Source organism: Gorilla gorilla, chromosome 11 (genome assembly GCF_029281585.2).
Source record: "Gorilla gorilla gorilla isolate KB3781 chromosome 11, NHGRI_mGorGor1-v2.1_pri, whole genome shotgun sequence".
Taxonomy (NCBI): Eukaryota; Metazoa; Chordata; class Mammalia; order Primates; family Hominidae; genus Gorilla; species Gorilla gorilla.
In genome coordinates this window covers 56401582-56424406 of record NC_073235.2, presented here as the reverse complement: position 1 = coordinate 56424406, position 22825 = coordinate 56401582, and the positions used below count along the sequence as shown (strand labels likewise).

The window sequence follows — 22825 nt, the reverse complement described above, 5'->3', positions numbered from 1 at the left end:
ACAACCGGTACCAGCCGCTGCAAAATCATGCCAAAATGTAAAGACCATAGAGACTAGGAAGAAACTGCATCAACTAATGAGCAAAATCACCAGCTAACATCATAATGACAGGATCAAATTCACACATAACAATATTAACTTTAAATGTAAATGGACTAAATTCTCCAATTAAAAGACACAGACTGGCAAGTTGGATAAAGAGTCAAGACCCATCAGTGTGCTGTATTCAGGAAACCCATCTCACGTGCAGAGACACACATAGGCTCAAAATAAAAGGATGGAGGAAGATCTACCAAGCAAATGGAAAACAAAAAAAGGCAGGGGTTGCAATCCTAGTCTCTGATAAAACAGACTTTAAACCAACAAAGATCAAAAGAGACAAAGAAGGCCATTACATAATGGTAAAGGGATCAATTCAACAAGAGGAGCTAACTATCCTAAATATATATGCACCCAATACAGGAGCACCCAGATTCATAAAGCAAGTCCTGAGTGACCTACAAAGAGACATAGACTCCCACACATTAATAATGGGAGACTTTAACACCCCACTGTCAACATTAGACAGATCAACGAGACAGAAAGTCAACAAGGATACCCAGGAATTGAACTCAGCTCTGCACCAAGCGGACCTAATAGACATCTACAGAACTCTCCACCCCACATCAACAGAATATACATTTTTTTCAGCAGCACACCACACCTATTCCAAAATTGACCACATACTGGGAAGTAAAGCTCTCCTCAGCAAATGTAAAAGAACAGAAATTATAACAAACTATCTCTCAGACCACAGTGCAATCAAACTAGAACTCAGGATTAAAAATCTCACTCAAAGCCACTCAACTACATGGAAACTGAACAACCTGCTCCTGAATGACTACTGGGTACATAACGAAATGAAGGCAGAAATAAAGATGTTCTTTGAAGCCAACGAGAACAAAGACACAACATACCAGAATCTCTGGGATGCATTCAAAGCAGTGTGTAGAGGGAAATTTATAGCACTAAATGCCCACAAGAGAAAGCAGGAAAGATCCAAAATTGACACCCTAACATCACAATTAAAAGAACTAGAAAAGCAAGAGCAAACACATTCAAAAGCTAGCAGAAGGCAAGAAATAACTAAAATCAGAGCAGAACTGAAGGAAATAGAGACACAAAAAACCCTTCAAAAAATCAATGAATCCAGGAGCTGGTTTTTTGAAAGGATCAACAAAATTGATAGACCGCTAGCAAGACTAATAAAGAAAAAAAGAGAGAAGAATCAAATAGACACAATAAGAAATGATAAAGGGGATATCACCACCGATCCCACAGAAATACAAACTACCATCAGAGAATACTACAAACATCTCTACGCAAATAAACTAGAAAATCTAGAAGAAATGGATACATTCCTTGACACATACACTCTCCCAAGACTAAACCAGGAAGAAGTTGAATCTCTGAATAGACCAATAACAGGAGCTGAAATTGTGGCAATAATCAATAGTTTACCAACCAAAAAGAGTCCAGGACCAGATGGATTCACAGCCGAATTCTACCAGAGGTATAAAGACGAACTGGTACCATTCCTTCTGAAACTATTCCAATCAATAGAAAAAGAGGGAATCCTCCCTAACTCATTTTATGAGGCCAGCATCATTCTGATACCAAAGCCGGGCAGAGACACAACCAAAAAAGAGAATTTTAGACCAATATCCTTGATGAACATTGATGCAAAAATCCTCAATAAAATACTGGCAAAACGAATCCAGCAGCACATCAAAAAGCTTATCCACCACGATCAAGTGGGCTTCATCCCTGGGATGCAAGGCTGGTTCAATATACGCAAATCAATAAATGTAATCCAGCATATAAACAGAGCCAAAGACAAAAACCACATGATTATCTCAATAGATGCAGAAAAAGCCTTTGACAAAATTCAACAACCCTTCATGCTAAAAACTCTCAATAAATTAGGTATTGATGGGACGTATTTCAAAATAATAAGAGCTATCTATGACAAACCCACAGCCAATATCATACTGAATGGGCAAAAACTGGAAGCATTCCCTTTGAAAACTGGCACAAGACAGGGATGCCCTCTCTCACCACTCCTATTCAGCATAGTGTTGGAAGTTCTGGCCAGGGCAATCAGGCAGGAGAAGGAAATAAAGGGTATTCAATTAGGAAAAGAGGAAGTCAAATTGTCCCTGTTTGCAGACGACATGATTGTTTATCTAGAAAACCCCATTGTCTCAGCCCAAAATCTCCTTAAGCTGATAAGCAACTTCAGCAAAGTCTCAGGATACAAAATCAATGTACAAAAATCACAAGCATTCTTATACACCAACAACAGACAAACAGAGAGCCAAATCATGAGTGAACTCCCATTCACAATTGCTTCAAAGAGAATAAAATACCTAGGAATCCAACTTACAAGGGATGTGAAGGACCTCTTCAAGGAGAACTACAAACCACTGCTCAAGGAAATAAAAGAGGATACAAACAATTGGAAGAACATTCCATGCTCATGGGTAGGAAGAATCAATATCGTGAAAATGGCCATACTGCCCAAGGTCATTTACAGATTCAATGCCATCCCCATCAAGCTACCAATGACTTTCTTCACAGAATTGGAAAAAACTACTTTAAAGTTCATATGGAACCAAAAAAGAGCCCGCATCGCCAAGTCAATCCTAAGCCAAAAGAACAAAGCTGGAGGCATCACACTACCTGACTTCAAACTATACTACAAGGCTACAGTAACCAAAACAGCATGGTACTGCTACCAAAACAGAGATATAGATCAATGGAACAGAACAGAGCCCTCAGAAATAACGCCGCATACCTACAACTATCTGATCTTTGACAAACCTGGGAAAAACATGCAATGGGGAAAGGATTCCCTATTTAATAAATGGTGCTGGGAAAACTGGCTAGCCATATGTAGAAAGCTGAAACTGGATCCCTTCCTTACACCTTATACAAAAATCAATTCAAGATGGATTAAAGATTTAAACGTTAGACCTAAAAGCATAAAAACCCTAGAAGAAAACCTAGGCATTACCATTCAGGACATAGGCGTGGGCAAGGACTTCATGTCCAAAACACCAAAAGCAATGGCAACAAAAGACAAAATTGACAAATGGGATCTAATTAAACTAAAGAGCTTCTGCACAGCAAAAGAAACTACCATCAGAGTGAACAGGCAACCTACAACATGGGAGAAAATTTTCGCAACCTACTCATCTGACAAAGGGCCAATATCCAGAATCTACAATGAACTCAAACAAATTTACAAGAAAAAAACAAACAACCCCATCAAAAAGTGGGCAAAGGACATGAACAGACACTTCACAAAAGAAGACATTTATGCAGCCAAAAAACACATGAAAAAATGCTCATCATCACTGGCCATCAGAGAAATGCAAATCAAAACCACTATGAGATATCATCTCACACCAGTTAGAATGGCAATCATTAAAAAGTCAGGAAACAACAGGTGCTGGAGAGGATGTGGAGAAATAGGAACACTTTTACACTGTTGGTGGGACTGTAAACTAGTTCAACCATTGTGGAAGTCGGTGTGGCGATTCCTCAGGGATCTAGAACTAGAAATACCATTTGACCCAGCCATCCCATTACTGGGTATATACCCAAAGGACTATAAATCATGCTGCTATAAAGACACATGCACACGTATGTTTATTGCGGCATTATTCACAATAGCAAAGACTTGGAACCAACCCAAATGTCCAACAATGATAGACTGGATTAAGAAAATGTGGCACATATACACCATGGAATACTATGCAGCCATAAAAAACGATGAGTTCATGTCCTTTGTAGGGACATGGATGAAACTGGAAACCATCATTCTCAGTAAACTATCACAAGAACAAAAAACCAAACACCGCATATTCTCACTCACAGGTGGGAATTGAACAATGAGATCACATGGACACAGGAAGGGGAATATCACACTCTGGGGACTGTTGTGGGGTGGGGTGAGGGGGGAGGGATAGCATTGGGAGATATACCTAATGCTAGATGACGAGTTAGTGGGTGCAGCACACCAGAATGGCACATGTATACATATGTAACTAACCTGCACAATGTGCACATGTACCCTAAAACTTAAAGTATAATAAAAAAAAAATTTAAAAAAAAAAAAAAAAAAGAAAAATTTTCTTGGGTATATGACTATAAGTGCTGAGTTATATATGAATGTTCAGATTTCAGAGATAATGTCCAACTGTTATCTGAAGTTCTTATAAAAATGTAGAGACACATCACCTTTAGCAATTGGTATTATCAGCCATTTATAGTTTTTTCCAACTGACTAAATATGTTATATATCACTGTAGCCTTGATCTGCATTTTTCCAAGTAAAGCTCATGTTAATTATTTCTTCACAAATTTATTTGCTATATGTGCTTCATTTTCTATGAAGTGTCACTTCAGTTCTGTTGCCCATTTTTTTCTATTGGGTTATTTGGACTTTTTTATTAATTATAGAAAAATTTTATATATACTTGATATATATAACAATCAAGTTACTTATACGTACTTAATAATTTGTCAGTTGCGTTTGCTTTATATATATTCCATGATTTTTAACTTCTCTTTTTATCTTCTTTAAGGTACATTTGAATGAACTAACTTTCTCAAGTTTAACATAGTCAAATTTATCAATATTTTTTGCAGTAATTTTTTTTATGTTTTAAGAATTTTTTTATTCCAAGGTCTTATAGATGTCTAAATATTTTTCTGCTAAAGTTTTAGTTTTGTTTTTGACATTTAAGTCCTAAATCCAAACTTCATGACATGAGTTAGGCATCCAATTTCATCTCTTTCCACATGGATTGCCACTTTATTCTCGGTTCCATTTATTGAACAGCCTCTCTTTTCCCCACTGATCTGCAATGCCTCTCCTGTCATATACAGAATGTTCCAAACATATGTACACATGTGGTTCGCCACCAGAGGGCTAATTCTCTTCCTTTGGACAATTTGTCTCCCCCTGTGCTTCTCTGTTCCAATTATATAGCCTTAATTACACTAAATTTTAAGAGCTGTTAGTTGTCACATCCCCAATCTGTATTTTTCTCCTTTATAAGTATCCTGGGCTTTCTGGAATCTTTACCATTCTATTAGAATTTTAGTATTTTTTTGCTTTTTACTAGTTATTTCCTACTCTTATGCTGTAAACTTCAATTTTAATGTTACAGCCTTTGTGAAGGTTTTTTTTTTTTTCTTTTTTGAGATGAAGTCTCACTATATTGCCCAGCCTGGACTCAAACTCCTGAACTCAAGCAATCCTCCCACCTCAGTTTTCTGAGTACTTGGGATTACAGGCACACACCACCATGCCTGGCTTGAGAAATTTTATCTAATACTCTAGATCCAGTGTCCTCTTCTTCCTGATCCTAATATCAATTATGTTTTATAATCATTTCTAACTTACTTTTCCTTTTTAGTTGAATATATATTCAGTCATTCGTTGCATAATGATGGGGAAGTGTTCTGAGAAGTGCATCACTAGGCGATGTCATCATTGTGCAAACATCATAGAATGTACTTACACAAGACTAAATAGTATAGCCTACTGCACACTTAGGCTGTATGGTATAGCCTATTTCTCCTAGGCTACAAACTTGTATAACATGTTACTATGCTCAATACTATAGGAAATTATAACACAATTGTATTTGTGTATCTAAACAGATCCAAACATAGAAAAGGTACAGTAAAATGTTATAATTTGTTTAACTTTTATTTTAAGTTCAGGGACACATGTGCAGGTTTGTTCCATCAGTAAACATGTGTCACTTGGGTTTCTTGTACACACTTATTCATCACCCAGGTATTAGGCCTAGTACTTATTAGTTATTTTTCCTGATCTTCTCTCTTCTCCTGCCCTCCACCTTAGTGTGTTTTGTTCCTGTCTATGTGTCCATGTGTCGTCACTGTTTAGCTCCCACTTGTAAGTGAGAACATGAGCTATTTGATTTTCTGTTCCTGCATTACTTTGCTAAGGCTAACTGCCTCCAGCTCCATCCATGTCCCTGCAAAGGACGTGATCTCATTCTTTTTTATGGCGCATAGTATTCCATAGTGTATATGTACCACATTTTCTTTATCCAGCCCATGATTGATGGGCATTTAGGTTGATTCCATGTCTTTGCTAATGTGAATAGTGTTGCAATGAACATATGCATGGATGTCTCTTTATAATAGAACAATTTATGTTCCTTAGGGTATATACAATAATGGGATTACCGGGTTGAATAGTATTTCTGTCTTTAGGTCTCTGATGAATCAATCACCACATTGTCTTCCACAATAGTTGAACTAATTTATACTCCCACCAACAGGAAAGAAGTGTTCCTTTTTCTCCACAACCTTGCCAGCATATGTTATTTTTTGACTTTTTAGTAATAGCCATTCTGATTGGTGTGAGATGGAATCTCATTGCGGCTTTGATTTGCAATTAGCTAATAATCAGTCATGTTGAGCTTTTTTTTTTAGTCCCATTAAATTGCCATTAACATTCTTCACAGAAATAGAAAAGACTATTTTAAAATTCACATGAAACCAAAAAAAGCCCAAAAGTCAAAGCAATCCTAAGCAAAAAGAACAAAGCTAGAGGCATCATGCTACTTGACACCAAACTATACTACAGGGCTACAGTAAGCAAAACAGCATGGTACTGGTACAAAAACAGACATATAGACCAATGGAACAGAATACAGAACCCAGAAATAAGTTCGCACACCTACAACTATCTGATCTTTGACAAACCTGACCAAAATAAGCAATGGGGAAAGGATTCCCTATTCAATAAATGGTGCTAGGAGAACTGGCTAGCCATATGCAGAAAATTGAAACTGGACCCCTTCCTTATACTATATGGAAAATTAATTCAAGATGGATTAAAGACTTGAATGTAAAACCCAAAACTATAATAACCCTGGAAGACAACCTAGGCAATACCATTCAGGACATGGGCACAGACAAAGATTTCATGACGAAGACACCAAAAGCAATTTCAACAAAAGCAAAAATTGACAAATGGGATCTAATTAAACAAAAAGGCTTCTGCACAGCAAAAGAAACTAACAACAGAGTAAACAGACAACCTACAGAATGGGAGAAAATTTTTGCAATCTATGCATCTGACAAAGGTCTAATATCCTGCATCTATAAGGGACTTAAAACAAATTTATAAGAAAAAAAACCACTAAAAAGTGGGCAAAAGACATGAACAGACATTCCTCAAAAGAAGGCATACATGCAGCCAACAATCATATGAAAAAAAAAAAACTCAACATCAGTGATCATTACTTTAAAATATTATGGGATCAGCATCATATATGCAGTCAGTTGTTGAGCAAAAAATCATTATATGGCACATGATTACACGCACACACACACACACAGTCACATAAATACATACAGAAAGACAAAAATGTTTACTATATATTTGACTTTAAGCTCCATGGCAGGTGGGAGCCTTGTTCCCTTATGTCCCAAACATCAGGGACCTCAGTTATATCCCCAGGATTTGCATAGAGTAAGAACTTAACAAATAATGAATGAGTGAATGAATGAAAATATGTCAAAAATTCATTAATAGTGTATGTTAATATTGGGTCCTTAGGAATTGTTTAAAATTTAGACATATAAGGGAACTTAGAAACTGCCTACTCCAAAACCTTTGCTTTAATAATGGAGATGCACAGGTCCAGAAGGATCTTTTTTTTAAGTAAAAAAGCCTGTTTTTAGCAGACCTAAAATGTGAAAATTCCAGTTAGGTACACTTTGCACAGCATCATCTGCTTACAAATAAAATATTTTGAAAACAAGGTGCAAATTCCTAAAGTAAAATTCTGAAATAACAAGTGACAATTGAAAATGAAATTAAAACCCTCAAGTCTATTTTCCATTTATTCAAGACAAATAGTATTAATATAAAACTTTAAAGTAGTACAATGTACTGAATATTTGTGTCTCTGCAAAATTCATATACTGAAATCCTAACCTTCAAAGTGATATTAGGAGATAGGGCCTTTGGGGGGGGTGATTAAGTCATGAAGGTGGAACCTTCACGAATGCAATTAGTGCCCTTATAAAATATGCCCCAGAGAGATTTCTCAACTATTCTGCCTAGTGAGGTTCGTGAGAAGACAGCTGTTTATAAGGAACAGGCCCTTATCAGACATTGCATCTGCTAGCACCTTCATCTTGGAATCCCCAGCCTCCAAAATTTTAAGAAATAAATGTCTGTTTCTTGTTAGCCACCAAGTCTATATTTTTTAACAACCTGAATGAAGTAAAATAACAAGTCTTATAAACAAAGAGAACAATAGTTTAATTTTACAATTTAAATACAAAGAAAAGTTATTCTTGCCTTGCATTTTTAAATTTCACATTTTGAGATTTAAGACTTAAGGATCATTAAGGACATAAATCAGCAAAACTGTACCTTTGTGTTACTGGCAGAAAAAGGCTATCAAAGTTTTGTTGAATCAGATTATAACATTTTTTGTGTGTGACCAATCTAGATGGTTTCCTTCAACAAATGACAGAGTGATCATTCCAAACTGATGTAATCCATCAAAAACACTTTTCTACATTCAGCCAAGCAGCAACTCAACTGATTCTGACAAAGAAGCTCATAAGGCTGATTAATTCTGGGGTTTTAACTAAAGATCAGCAAATCATTCCCCATGTTCATCTGTCAAAAACATGGACTAATAATGTTCCCCTCTCAGAATAACTGAAGTATAAAGGCATAAAAAAATGCATGTAAACTACCTAAATGGGTCTAGCATCAGTCACTTGCAAATTTTTTTTAATTATTTGTATTAGTCAAAATCTAAAATGCAAGTTCCATTTTAAAAGACAAGGAAGCGATTCAGAACTTCTCTAAATGAACAAGAGTATTTTTGTAATCTAAAGCAAACTCAACATGTCTAAAGTAATCTGATTTGCAATCTAAAGCAAACTCAACATGTCTAAAGTACTCTTTGAACAAAAATTAAATTTTGGAAATGCTCTTCTGTTTCCCTAAATTTCATATAACCTGATAGTGTTAATGAGATTCTGCTTATTAAATGTTTTGTTCAATAAATATCTCAAAAATATCTATAACATTAAAAGCAGATCATATTCATTAAATAAATGTAAATCTCAACTTGATAATTTAGATTCACTTTTCCAGAAGGTACAAACATGTCATCAAACTTCAATTGAAGCTTGCTTTTTGTCATATTTATGCAGAAAACTTTTGCCAAACAGAGAATATGTTAGTTCAATGAGAATAAAACTAATTTTGAGTACTCTTACATATTTTAGAAGTATTGAATTTTCTAGGAATACATTAGAAATATACTTATAGATCTTGAAGTTAACAAAAAAGAAAGCATAGAGAAAACTGGAATAACTTCACAGAAAACAAATCTCTAGGGCTTTACTTGATAAATAACCATTCATACAAATTATTATGTTTACATTCATATTTAGTCTTTGAAACTGGTCCCTCAAGAGGAAAATACTGAATTAAAGTAATTTTATAGTATACTTCAAATTATATTTTTCACTTAACATACAGCCAGCAATCTGGTAAATCTGCATACCACCATGTGTTTTGTTTTAAAAATTGGTTGTTTTATTTCAACTGTTTTGGAAGTCTTTAGTGGTGTCATTCATGCACAGTTCGTTTGCTAAAATCGCCACCTGTCTCACTTTAGTGGTTTTTCCGTTTTATGTTATGTGCTTGGTCTTTAAAGGCTTTTGGCTTCTAGCAGCCTAGATTTAAAATTCTGCCCAGTTTGAACATTCACTCAACTGTTCTTTTCATACAGTCACAGAACACCAGAATTTATTAGGTTGAACGGTATCTTAGAGGTTAGCTAACTCTTCTTATTTCTTCTAAGAAGACGCCTAAGACCAAGAAAGGTAAAGTAACTTCCCCATGGTTAAACATGCATTAATAGTGCTGCCAAAATGCTCTTCCAACTCACTAAGGCAAAACTCTTCTGATTCTGAAGTTTCTTATTTTGTCAAGGCACCACTTTTCTCATCTCTATAAAAACAGTATTTGCTTCATAAGCACTTACCCCTCAATGCAGGCAGCAGAGATCTCTCCTTCTTGTCATCACATTTGTTACATTCACTGAAGTACAGCAGTAAGAAGACATCAACAAGAACCCACATCAGTGAAGTGGCTAGAACCACCTTGCAGTAAACAAATCTCCTCATGTCTTTCCTTGATTTCTAGTTAACACACAGATTGAAGACAAATGCTACTGTGATAAATCCAAGCCACACATGTGAACTTCAAGATGAAAGCAGGATACATTCCACTGCATTAAAAAAAAGAAGAAAATTTCATTAATTGTACACATAGATTTTTGGATAAAGAACATATAACATGAAATGTATGACTTATTTAATGTTCTCAAATATATCAGTACTCAAGCCTTCGAATCCAAAATTAAAAGCCTAAATAAATGAAAGTTGCTAGCAAGCTAGTTGGTTAACATTTTAATACCTAATACTAGATCTGCCACTACTCTGCTAGGCCCTTGACAAACTATTTGATTCCTTCAAGTTGTATTGTAATGAACTTAAAGTCATATCATGATATTCTTTATAGCTCCAGGTTGTCAAATAGTGCAATTCTGACTTTACTCTAATTCAGTACTTCTGACTAGCCAATAATTCTGAAATAGAAATCATCCTGGGATACAATATATTATAGTGGCTAAAATCTGGCCTTCATAGACAGACACGTCTGGGTCTGTACACCTCCTAAGAATAGAAGACTTTCTAAGCCACAGTTTCCTCATCTGTATAATGTGGATAGAAATGCCAAAGCTTAACCTCATTTGTTATGAGGATTATGTAGAATCATATTTATAAAGCATCTTGCAGAACAGATAATTAATAAAACATAAAACAGAGCTGGGCACAGCGGCTCACGCCTGTAATCCCAGCACTTTGAGAGATCGAGGCAGGCGGATCACCTGCAGGAATTTGAGACCAGTCTGGCCAACATGGTAAAATCACGTCTCTACTAAAAATACAAAAATTAGCCAGGCATGGTGGCACCTGCCTGTAATCCCAGCTACTCAGGAGGCTGAGGCAGGAGAATCACTTGAACCTGGTAGGTGGAGATTGCAGTGACCTGAGATCACACAATTGCACTCCAGTCTGGGTGACAAGAGCAAAACTCTGTCTCAAAAAAAAAAAATACATATATACATAAAAATAAAATAAAATAAATACATAAAACAGAAAAAATTGTTCTCATATTCTTAAGTAGAGCAATTGCAAGACACGATCAATAATTACACAGCCTCTAAAATCCCAGCTGATCTGCAGAGAAAGTATCTACAATAAATGTGCGTTTAGAATAGATAGTATGCATCCAATTTATCAGGGGAAAAAATATATTAACATAAATGATTCAAAATAATCAGAGCAAGAATTTAAAGGCTATAACAAAGATATGTCCATAATTATTAAGAGACATTTTTCAAGGTAAGTGTAGAATGAATACCTTACACTTATTTGTTTTATTTATACTACATTGAGCATTTTATTTATACTACTACATTTGTTTAACTACCTGGTTAACCAACTTTTATCTATAAAGTAAGTAAATCAGACAAAACATAATCTGATATCATTTGTTACATTTCAAATAATATCGAGTAAAATGTAAACTTATTGATGTGAATAAGATAAGTGATGAAGTTTTGACAGAGCTATGTGGGGTGAACAGTATTAAGTACAAAGACACTTGAAATATTTCATAAACGTTTGTCTCAAAAACATCAAAGTATAATTTGATGAGCACAAGCTCTTTAAATTAACAGCAGCTGACAGCACCATAAAGCAACAGAAATTCTGTTGCCTGTTATAACCAACCTAAACTAGCAACAAATTCAAAATTCACATAAAGCGCCAGTTACAAAATAATTATTGTAACAGATTTTTAGTAATTACAAAAAAATTACATTTACATTTATTCAGAATATATATACATATATATATAATGGAGAGATATATGTAAATCCAAAGAATACATGACATTTGGGTTTTTTTTTCTTAGAAAAAAGTAACATGTTATTATCTACTTTGCTTCATTTCCACTTTAATTTTCTATAAAAATGATAGCTAAATATTGGAAATCAGCCTCTAAACCTGATAATAAAGGAATGATTATCCCATATTTATTTCCTGTTACTGTGTACATTCTTTTCTAAATTTGAGATATGAAACAATTCAAGCTATCAAATGTTCTGTCTTCAGTCTTAAGATAGGGTAGATCCTTTCACTTTATTGTAGAAAATAATTCCTTGGAGAAGTACCTATAACACTGACGGTCACTACACGGCCGTCCCCAAGTTTATAAGGAGTACATATACATAAATGATCCTGGAAGATGTAAACAGCACCATCCCTGGCTCTGTCATCAAATAAAGGGATGACCTTAGGTAGGTATCTTGCTTCTCAGTGCTTCATTTGTTTATAACATATTTCCTGCCCCATCAATCTCATAAAATATTGTGAGGCTTAAGCAAGATAAAGAATTTAAAAAATCGTTCAAGAAAAGATGAAGAATATTGTTATAATAGAAAATCTGAAATCACTCAGTATTAATTAAATATTGAAATGTCTAAGATAAGTCATTTCCTAATAAGAGCCTAACAGTTGAGGTTATTGAGAATTTAACTTAAACTTTATTTATGATAAAAAGTCAAAATTACATATTATTGCCACTTCAAGCAGTATTCAAATTATCCTAATTTCATAGCCTGCTAGTGCTATATATTAAGATATTAGCACTGAAAGAATTCTAACTATATCATTTCATGTGAAAAACTAAGTTGCTGTTTAAACTTCTTATGTAATTATGAAACAGACTCCGCTTGTATTTTTTAATTTTAAAATTTACCTATATTTTGAAAACACCTACACCTTGAAAACAGGCTAAACTTTATCATTCACAGAAATCTAATACCCTGGCACTTATAAAATAATAATCTTATATATTGTATTTCAATATTCCTCTTAAGAGAAGAAAACTGAGCAGAAAAAATGGTACTTTAAACACAGAATACTAACCACCGTAAGCACAGTGGGTGGCCCAGGTTTATTTAAGAGAATCAGCATCTGTATTATGTTTCTATTCCAGGAAACCCCTACTTATTTGCAAATACTGTTCTGTTTCTCAGTAAGAAAATCCAAGTTCTTCAATATCCCTGGCTTGCCAAACCAGTGTAGTGCATGAGCAACTTGCATAAACTACAGACTTTTCTCTCCAATACTATTACCCTTTTCCTAATTGTTTCAAAAACATTAAGTAATGGTATCAGCAAGATTGTCTACGTTATAGGATTTTTACTTGAAAATGTGTACCATATTTCCTTTAATATCTTTATTAAATCATATTTAATATCTTTATTAAAAATTGATTTTAAGGCTAGGCACAGTGGCTCATGCCCATAATCCCAGAACTCTGGGAGGCTGAGGTGGGCGGATCATCTGAGGTGGGCGGATCATCTGAGGTCAGAAGTTCAAGACCAGCCTGGCCAACATACTGAAACCTTGTAACTACTAAAAATACAAAAATTAGCCAGGCAAGGTGGCGTGTGCCTGTAATGGAACGGAGATTGTGCCACTGTACTCCAGCATGGGCAACAAGAGAGAAACTCCATCTCAAAAAAAAAGTTTGATGTTAAATATAAGAAATAAAATCTAGATAAAGTTCAGGGTTTTGTAACTATGTTGTTAAATTAAGAAGAAAAAAGCTTTTGTTTTTGCTTTGGTTTTTTATTTGTTCTTCTTTTTTAATTAGGAAGTTATGACTTACTCAGGGAATCTATTTTACTTGCTATTAGACATATTTTTATCTATAGTCATAAACTTTCTTTTGTAGAAAATTGTGTAATGGGAGCAAATGTTTTCAGTCTATTTTATGAGGCTATCCTTGAGGCTGCCAAGGGATCCTGGAAACTAGTGTAAGGCTGCTGGTAATGCTTCCAGAAGTTTCAGGCACTCAGCATACTTTAAATGTTTTAAATAGTTAGGCAGGAGCTTCTGTGAACTAATGACCAAATAATTTTGCAGTTTGGTTTATGGGCTGATAAATGTAGTAAGTAAGCCCTGAAAAAATACCATAAATTAGCTTCAGGTCTGACTGATAGGAAAACAGATCTTTGTATGAATAAAGATAAGAAATTGGCCGGGCACGGTGGCTCACACCTGTAATCCCAGCAATTTGGGAGGCTGAGGCAGGTAGATCACCTGAAGTAAGGAGTTCGAAACCAGCCTGGTCAACATGGCAAAACCCTGTCTCTATTAAAAATGTAAAATTAGCTGGGCGTGGTGGCGGACTCCTGTAATCCCAACTACTCAGGAGGCAGAGGCAGGAAAATCACTTGAACCTGGGGGGCGGAGGTTGCAGTGAGCCGAGATTGTATCATTGCACCCCAGCCTGGGCAACAGAGCAAGACTCTGTCAAAAAAAAAAAAAGACAAAAACTTAAGTTAAACCCAGGAAATCCACTCACAGCCTAAACCAAAGTGTCCACTGTAATAACCACATCACACTAAAGGTTAAACTAAGAGACAAAGAAGCCAACAAATATAATGCTAAATAAATGTCTTTTACTGAAAGATGGTAGAAGAGAAGCAATAAACAAAACTGAAAAAAACAACAACAAAAAGTTTCCTCATCTGCATATACACTAAGGAAAGGGAGAATATTGATACCATAAAATTCAATTCTCAGGAGGGAACCTAACATAGGCTGTAAAAGAAAACGTTTCAGAGTTACATTGTCATGATTTGAGTCTGGGTTCCAACATTCACTAATTGTGCAACTTGATTCAAGTTCCTTAAATGTTTAATGCCTTGGTTTTCCTACTCACAAAATGTGAATAGTAGTTACCTTGTAAGGCTAGGATGAGTACAGGGATGTAACACATAACCTCTTATAACAGTGCCTGGCACATAAGAACTCAATATAGATTAGTTATTATTACTAGTAGTAACACATATTATTATCATTCAGAAACATCATTCTAAGAGCAAGAAAAAACAATGAGGATTCTCCCTACCCACCCTTGCAGAAACATTGCATGCTCAGTGTATAGGTGTTCAGGGGATTGGATAACAAGAGTACCACAAAGCAGAACTATTTTAGATGTAGTTTCTAATGTGGTATGAGTCACACAAGGTTTTACAATAGTGAAAACTCATTGAACTGTGCACTTAAGATCAGTGCATTTCACTCAATGTAAATTGTACCTCCCTTTTAAAGGTAAATAGGTATCATATGATTCCCTGATATCATCAACTTTTGATTAAATAAATTGTAGTCACAAGTTCACCAGATAAGAGAGCTTCTACTTCATGCCTTTCTGATCTCATTTCCTACCATGTTCACATCAGTCACTTAGGTCTCCTGGCTGTTCCTTAAATATACCAATTACTAGCTTGCCTCAGGGCATGTGCGATTGTGCTTTCTCTGCCCAGTCATAGGTTCATGGCTCCCTGCTCTTGTTTCCTTCAGATCTTCCTTCCTTCCTGCTCAAATGTCACATCACCACGAGCTTTCCTATCAGCCTATATAAAACAGCACACACACCTTACTCACTGTCTTCTCACCCCACTTAATTTTCCTTCTTAGCAATTATCACCCCCAATTTATTGAAAAATTGTGGGGTTTTTTTTGTTTCTTATTTGTCCCCCTTTCTTAAATGGTAAGCTACATGAGAAGAGGATTACGCTTCTCTTACATACGCCCTCTCTCACTCCAATATATTTAAATTTTAAAACTCTAGCATTTGTTGTTATGGGCTGAATTGTCCTTGCCTGCCACATTCCAAAAATCCATGGGTTCAAGTCCTAACCTCTAGTATCTTAGAATGGAACCATATTTGGAAATAGGGGATTTAAAAAGGTAATTAGACAAAACGAGGTGTGATGGGTGGACCCTAATCTAATATGACTGGTACCCTTCAAGGAGGAGATTAGGACACAGGAAAACCATGTGAAGACACAGAGAGAAGGCGTCCATTTACCAACCACAAAAAGAGGACTCAGAATAAAATCAACACTGCTGACATCTTGATTTTGGACTTCTAGCCTCCAGAAATGTGAGAGAAAATATATTTCTGTTGTTTAAGGCACCCAGTCTGTGGTATTCATTAGGGCAGCCCCAGCAAACTAATACACTGGCTAGTTAAATTCACTTTCCTATACTCCACTTCTACATGCAAATAGGTGAACATGGCTGTCATGAAACTCCCAAATTATTCCACCACTTCTCATTTTAAATCTATGAGCCCACACTGGAGTCCAAATCAATCTCCATCTTTCAGACAACGATTTTGCAGCTTATTTGACTTCCTCATACTGTCATCTCCACACTTTCTTTTTCTCATGGCTGATCACTATGCATCTACATTTAACAGAGAACATATAAACAATCAGAAGAGAATTTTGCATACTGCCATGTTAAATGTATTGCTTGCTTGTTTCCATTACTACCATACCAAATTCTACAAGTCCACCTGTTACCCTGGTGAACTGTCCCTTTAAAGAATGCAATACCCTCTGCCCTCACATATTCAAGGATTTGACTAATGCACTTTTCTCTTCTGCATTAGTTTATCTTCTCTAACAAGTCATTATTACCAATATGCAAAGATGTTATATTAATAATAATCTTTGAATAAAGTAATTTCACCATACACCTCTCTTCAGGTACCCCTACATCCATCTATTCACCCTTAATGTAAAACTTTTGACAATAATTATGTATGTCTATACATCCCTATCTTCCCATTCTCTCTTAAACTTCACAGGCTTTAGGTCCTGCCACTACGTGGAAACCTCATGTGATAAGGTCAGGGTCAAATCCAATGATCAATTCTTAATCATTATCTTACATAAATACTCAGCAGCATTTGGTATAGGTTGGCCATAAACCGTGTACTCCTTTCTAGCAACTTGTTTCTTTCACATTCCATATTTGATTGTGCAGCAAATTCTGTGCCACTTTTCACCAATTCCACCACTACAACTATAGACCAAGCAGCCACCAGGATTTTGAAATGCTGCCTTAGATTGTTTTAAAAAACAGTTTTATTGAGATATAATTCATATATCTGATAATTCACTCATTTAAAGTATACAATGCAATATAGTCACACATTGTGTGTCTATCACCACAATCAATTTTAGGGCATTTCCTTTCCTCAAAAAGTAAACCACTCCCCTTTGCTAGAACCCTCAATCCTACCATCATCCATAGACATAGGTAACTACTAATCTGATTTATTGGCTATGAATTTTCCTATTTTGAATGTTTCATACAAATTGAATCATGCAATACGTTGCCTTCATGACTGTCTTCTCTCATTTAGCACAATGTTTTCAATGTTCATTCACATTGTAGCATATACAAGTACTTCATTTCTTTTTATTGCCAAATAATATTCCATTGTATAGCTATACACATTTTATTTATCCATTCATCACTTGATGCACATTTGTGTTGTTTCTACCTTTTGACTATTATGAAAAATTTAAGCTGTTAACATTTAGGTACAAATTTTCTGCAGACATATGTTTTCATTGTTCTTGGGTATATGCCTAGGTGTAGAATTGCTTGATCATATGCTATGTCTTAGCATCTTAAATGCACCCCCATTATAATCTAGTCTTCACAAAAAAGGCAGGTGGTTCCTGTTAAAATTTAAATTTAATGGCCAAGCACGGTTGCTCACGCCTGTAATCCCAGCACTTTGGGAGGCCAAGGTGGGCGGATCACAAGGTCAGGAGATTGAGACCATCCTGGCTAACACAGTGAAACCCCGTCTCTACCAAAAATACAAAAAACTAGCCAGGCATGGTGGTGCACGCCTGTAGTCCCAGCTACTCAGGAAGCTGAGGCAGGAGAATCACTTGAACCCGGGAGGTGGAGGTGGCAGTGAGCCAAGATCATGCCACTGCACTCCAGCCTGGGTGACAGAGTGAGACTGTCTCAAAAAAAAAATTTAATTTAATTAGATATCTTCCCTGTTCTGCTCATTATTGATCAACAGCTTCTATCACATTTAAAATAAATTGTAAATCCTATCCTTGGCCTGAAACACAAGTATGGTTCATCGCTAAGAAGGGATGGTGGGAATAAGAATATTTATGGCTCTCTGTGATAAAGGTGCCTACATCACCATCCTACCTGATTTCAGGTTACAGGGCTGCTGTTTCAGGCCAATCAGTCACCTCCAGCCATACCACTGTGGCCCATGAAACTAAACTGGGTCATATTTGCTGGTTTCCAGACCATCTACGGTCTGGCAATGTTGTGCCATTTGTTGCAAAGGCCACCTAATAATAAAATGATAGTCAAGGTATTAGATTTTCCAAACTCAAAGCTCAAGTCCATTATATAAAATGGCATAGTATTTGTATATAACCTATGCACATATTCCTGTAGTCCTTAAGTCATTTCTAGATTATTCATAACACCTAATACAATGTAAGTGTTACGCAAATAGTTGTTAATGCTAAATTGTTTTTATCTGTGATTTTATTGTTGTATTTCTATTTTTATTGTGTTCTTTTGCAAATATTTTCAATCCAAGGTTACTTGAATCTGTGAATGCAGAAACTGCAGACACAGACAGCTAACTCTACGGCTAAATGAATCCCTCTACAATGGCCTATGTGGGCAAACATGAGAGGTATAATGAGTCTCTGTATATTTTGTAAAAATGTCTCTGTTCCACTTGCATTTAACACTTTCATATCAAAGCTCTGGGTTAGATTAATAGAGGACTGGAGAGAAGTAAAGCAAAGTTATACTGAAATAGGGCACACAAAATTTCATGTCTGTGGAGAAAGCAATAACTCTGACATCTGGGGAAGAAATGGCTTGTACACCAAGAGTTGTGGGGAAGAGGATGGGTTAATTAATGCTCTGTTTGTCACCTAGATCCAGAATCAGAGCCTGGCAAAATAATCATATGGCCTGCCTGAGTGAAGTAGCATCTGTGGCTGACAATCCAGCCTGCTGTTCCATTTGTCATCTCTTCCAAGTGCTATGAAACAGAAAAACTCATGTGGGCATGGCCAGTCCTACACTGCTCTGCTGTGCCTGATGCCATAAATGGCTGCTCCCAAAAAGATACCCTTCCTCCCACCTAAACAAACACAGGAACTTGCATAACATTGTTTCTATCTGGCTGATAGAAATTCACTTGCTTCTCCTGATGTCTGAGCACTTTGGCTTATGCCATGTAAACAATCCAGGCTACAACTCTTCAGTGACACGGCACATGCTTAATCAGACCAATGTAATGATGATCCAAATAAAGTTAAATAAAAAATCCTGATTGGACAGATTTGTGTCCCTTTGGGCTATATGTTTGTGTATGGGCTGAGTAAGCCATGGACTATCTCTCCATGGAAATTCAGATTCTACTAAATCATCTATTGCAATGATAACCAAAGATAAGCAGTTCTATGTAAACTCCCTTGTGTCAGTTGTGCTGGATAATACACTGTTCTTAGACCACCACAGTTTGGTTTTATAGAATAAAACCTATTGATATCCTCTTAGACTTATTTACAGTGACTGAGTCCAGGACCATGGGGAAACATGAGTAAAGTCAAAACTCCAAGTTGGCCTAATCCTGTTGTTAGAAGTTCTGCTCATAATAGCCTTATATAAATACTGTATGAGAAAAACTAAATAGATGTGACCCCAGCCACTGTCATATTATTTAGGGTGTTCAATGGAGTGCCATAATCACATGAAATTTCACCAGAAGCCAACATGATCAAAGATCAAAAGTGGATATCATTGAGAGACACTCCTCCACTCTCATAAACTCCTAATACTTCTTGCTGGGGATGCCAAGAATGCAAGGCCCCAAACACCCAGGCCACTTTTCATAACTGTGTTTGCAGTAAGGAATATTGAAAAATGTTTATTATAAAATAGTAGCTTATCTAAGGTTATTGGTCTTTTTCTGTAATGCAACCCACCATGTAAGTAGGAATCCACTGGGGCTATCCACATAACCTCAATAGGACACAGGAAGCAAGTGGAACTCACACAAACATATATTGTACTTTTATAGTCATAGCATCTTCATAGAATGGATATCCGTACATGCAAGCATGTGTTAAAAGACCAATATGTGACAAACTGCATTGACATGTGACATCTGATGGCTCATGTACTTCCTGTGCCATGAGTAAAAAATGTCCTTCACTCTAATACAGAAGTCCATTCTGCCCAAATCCATGACATAATAACAAGCTAACTTTTAGCTTTTATGTGAGGTAAAATCAAATTCCAGAACCTTCATAGACCTGAGATCATCACACACAAAAAAAAGCAGGAAATATGTATGTGTGTCTGTCTGTGTAAATTTTCATATTCCCAGAAAATTTATAGATACACTCATTAAACTTGGTAATCTCCGAACAACAGAATTTACAGTCTTCTGCAAGCTTGAATTTTTGCTACAATCATGTATTACTTTAAGAATAAAATTACCACCTTAATTGTAAAACTAAAATATTCCTTTCATTTATCCAACAGATATAATTTAGTGCCCACATAAATGCCAACACTGTGCTAAGGCATTAAAGATACATTCAGAAAAATCCTCTGAGATACTGTAAAAGATGATCATCCCCAAGACATGCAGTCATCAGATTCTCCAAGGTCAACACGAAAAAAAAATGTTAAAGGCCCCTAGAGAGGAGAGGCAGGTGACCTACAAATGGAACCCCATCTGGTTAATAATGGACTTTTCAGTAGAAACCTTATAAGCCAAAAGAGACTGTGGGGCCTATATTCAGTATTCTTAAAGAAAAGAAAGTCCAACTAAGAATTTCCTATCCAGCCAAATGAAGCTTCGTAAGAGAAGGAGAAATAAAATCCTTTTCAGACAAGCTAATGGAATTTGTTATCACCAGACCCACTTTACAAGAGGTCTTTAAGGGAGTGCTAAACATGAAAATGAAAGACCATTACTGGCCACCAAAACAAACAAACAAACAAACTTAAATAAATAGCCCACTGACACCATAAAACACCTACATGATCAAGTTTACATAACAACAAGCTACTCTAACAACATGATGACAGGATCAAATCTACACATATCAGTATTAACCTTAAAAATAAAGAGGCTAAACATCCCCACTTAACAGGATAAACACCCCACTTAAAAGGCACAAAGTGAAGATTTGGATAAAGAAGAAAGACTCAAGCATATGCTGACTTCAGGAGAACCATCTCACATGCAATGATACCCATAGGCTCAAAGTAAAGGTATGGACAATAATTATCAAGCAAATAGAAAGCCAAAAAAATATTGAGTTGCTATTCTAATTTCAGAGAAAACAGACTTTAAAGCAACAAAGATCAAAAAAGACAAAAGAAGAATATTATATTTGCAACCAACACTGGGTCACAGAAATTCTCTTTTTAGGAACCTACAAAGAGACTTAGATAACCACACAATAGTAATAGGAGACTTCAACACCCAACCAACAGAATTAGACAGATCATTGAGGCAGAAAACTAACAAAGAAATTCAGGACCTGAACTCAACATTTGACCAAATGTACCTAACAGACATATACAGAACTCTTCATCCCTTAAAAACAGAAGAGGTATAATTTTCATCTGTAAGTGGCAAATACTCTAAAATCAATCACATGTTCACCCATAAAGCAATTATAAACAAATTTTAAAAAAAGCTGAAATCATACCAACCATACTCTCAAAACACAGAGCAATAAAAATAGAAATCAAAACTAAGAAGATCTGTCAGGCCGGGCACAGTGGCTCATGCCTGTAATCCCAGCATTTTGGGAAGCCAACGCAGGAGGACCACCTGAGGTCAGGAGTTTGAGACCAGCCTGACCAATATAGTGAAACCCCATCTCTACTAAAAATACAAAAATTAGCCAGGCATGGTGGCAGGCCCCTGTAATCCCAGCTACTGGGAAGGCTAAGGCAGGAGAATCGTTTGAACCTAGGAGGCGGAGGTTACAGCGAGCCAAGATTGCACCATTGCATTTGAGGCTGGGTGACAAGAGTGAGACTCCATCTCAAAAAAAAAAAAAAAAAGACAGAAAAAAAGAAAAAAAAGAAAAAGAAGATCTGTCAAAAACATACAATTACATGGAAATTAACCTGCTCCTGAATGACTTTTGGGCAAACAATGAAATTAAGGTAGAAATCAAGAAATTCTTTGAAACTAAGAAAAACAAAGAAGTAACATGCCAGAATCTCTGGGACACAGCTAAAGCAGTATTAAGAAGAAGGAAAGTCTATAGCACACATGAAAAAGTTTAAAAGATCTCAAATTAACAACATAACATCACTCCTAAAGGAACGAGTAAAACAAGGGCAAACTGACCTCAAAGCAAGCAGAAGAAAAGAAATAACCAGAAACAGAGCTAAACTAAATTAAATTTAGATATGAAAAACCAGAGAAAAGATCAATGAAGCCAAAAGTTGGTTATTTGAAAAAATAAATAAGATTAATAAACCACTAGTTAGAATAATAAAAAGGGGGAGAAAATTAAACACAATCATAAGTGACAAAGGAGACATTATCACTGACTCCACAGAAATACAAAAAACCTCAGACTATTATAAACACCTCTATTAACACAGACTAGAAAACAGAAGAAATGGATAAATTCCTGGGTGAGTTCCAAAACTGAATAAGTAATAAAAAACCTACCAACCAAATAAAGCCCTGGATGAGAGGGATTAA

At 35.9% G+C, this 22825-nt stretch overlaps 1 protein-coding gene across 4 annotated transcripts in view; it reads right to left on the bottom strand.

Moving 5' to 3' along the window:
* GALNT13 (polypeptide N-acetylgalactosaminyltransferase 13) overlaps positions 1 to 22825 on the bottom strand; it is a 733891-nt gene that overhangs the window by 513358 nt on the left and 197708 nt on the right. For all 4 annotated transcript variants that reach the window (XM_063694846.1, XM_055380888.2, XM_031008835.3 and 1 more), the window contains exon 3: positions 10113 to 10358. In XM_063694846.1, the coding sequence (XP_063550916.1) occupies positions 10113 to 10254 (142 nt within the window). In that variant the 5' untranslated portion in view covers positions 10255 to 10358. The remainder of the gene's footprint in view (positions 1 to 10112; positions 10359 to 22825) is intronic.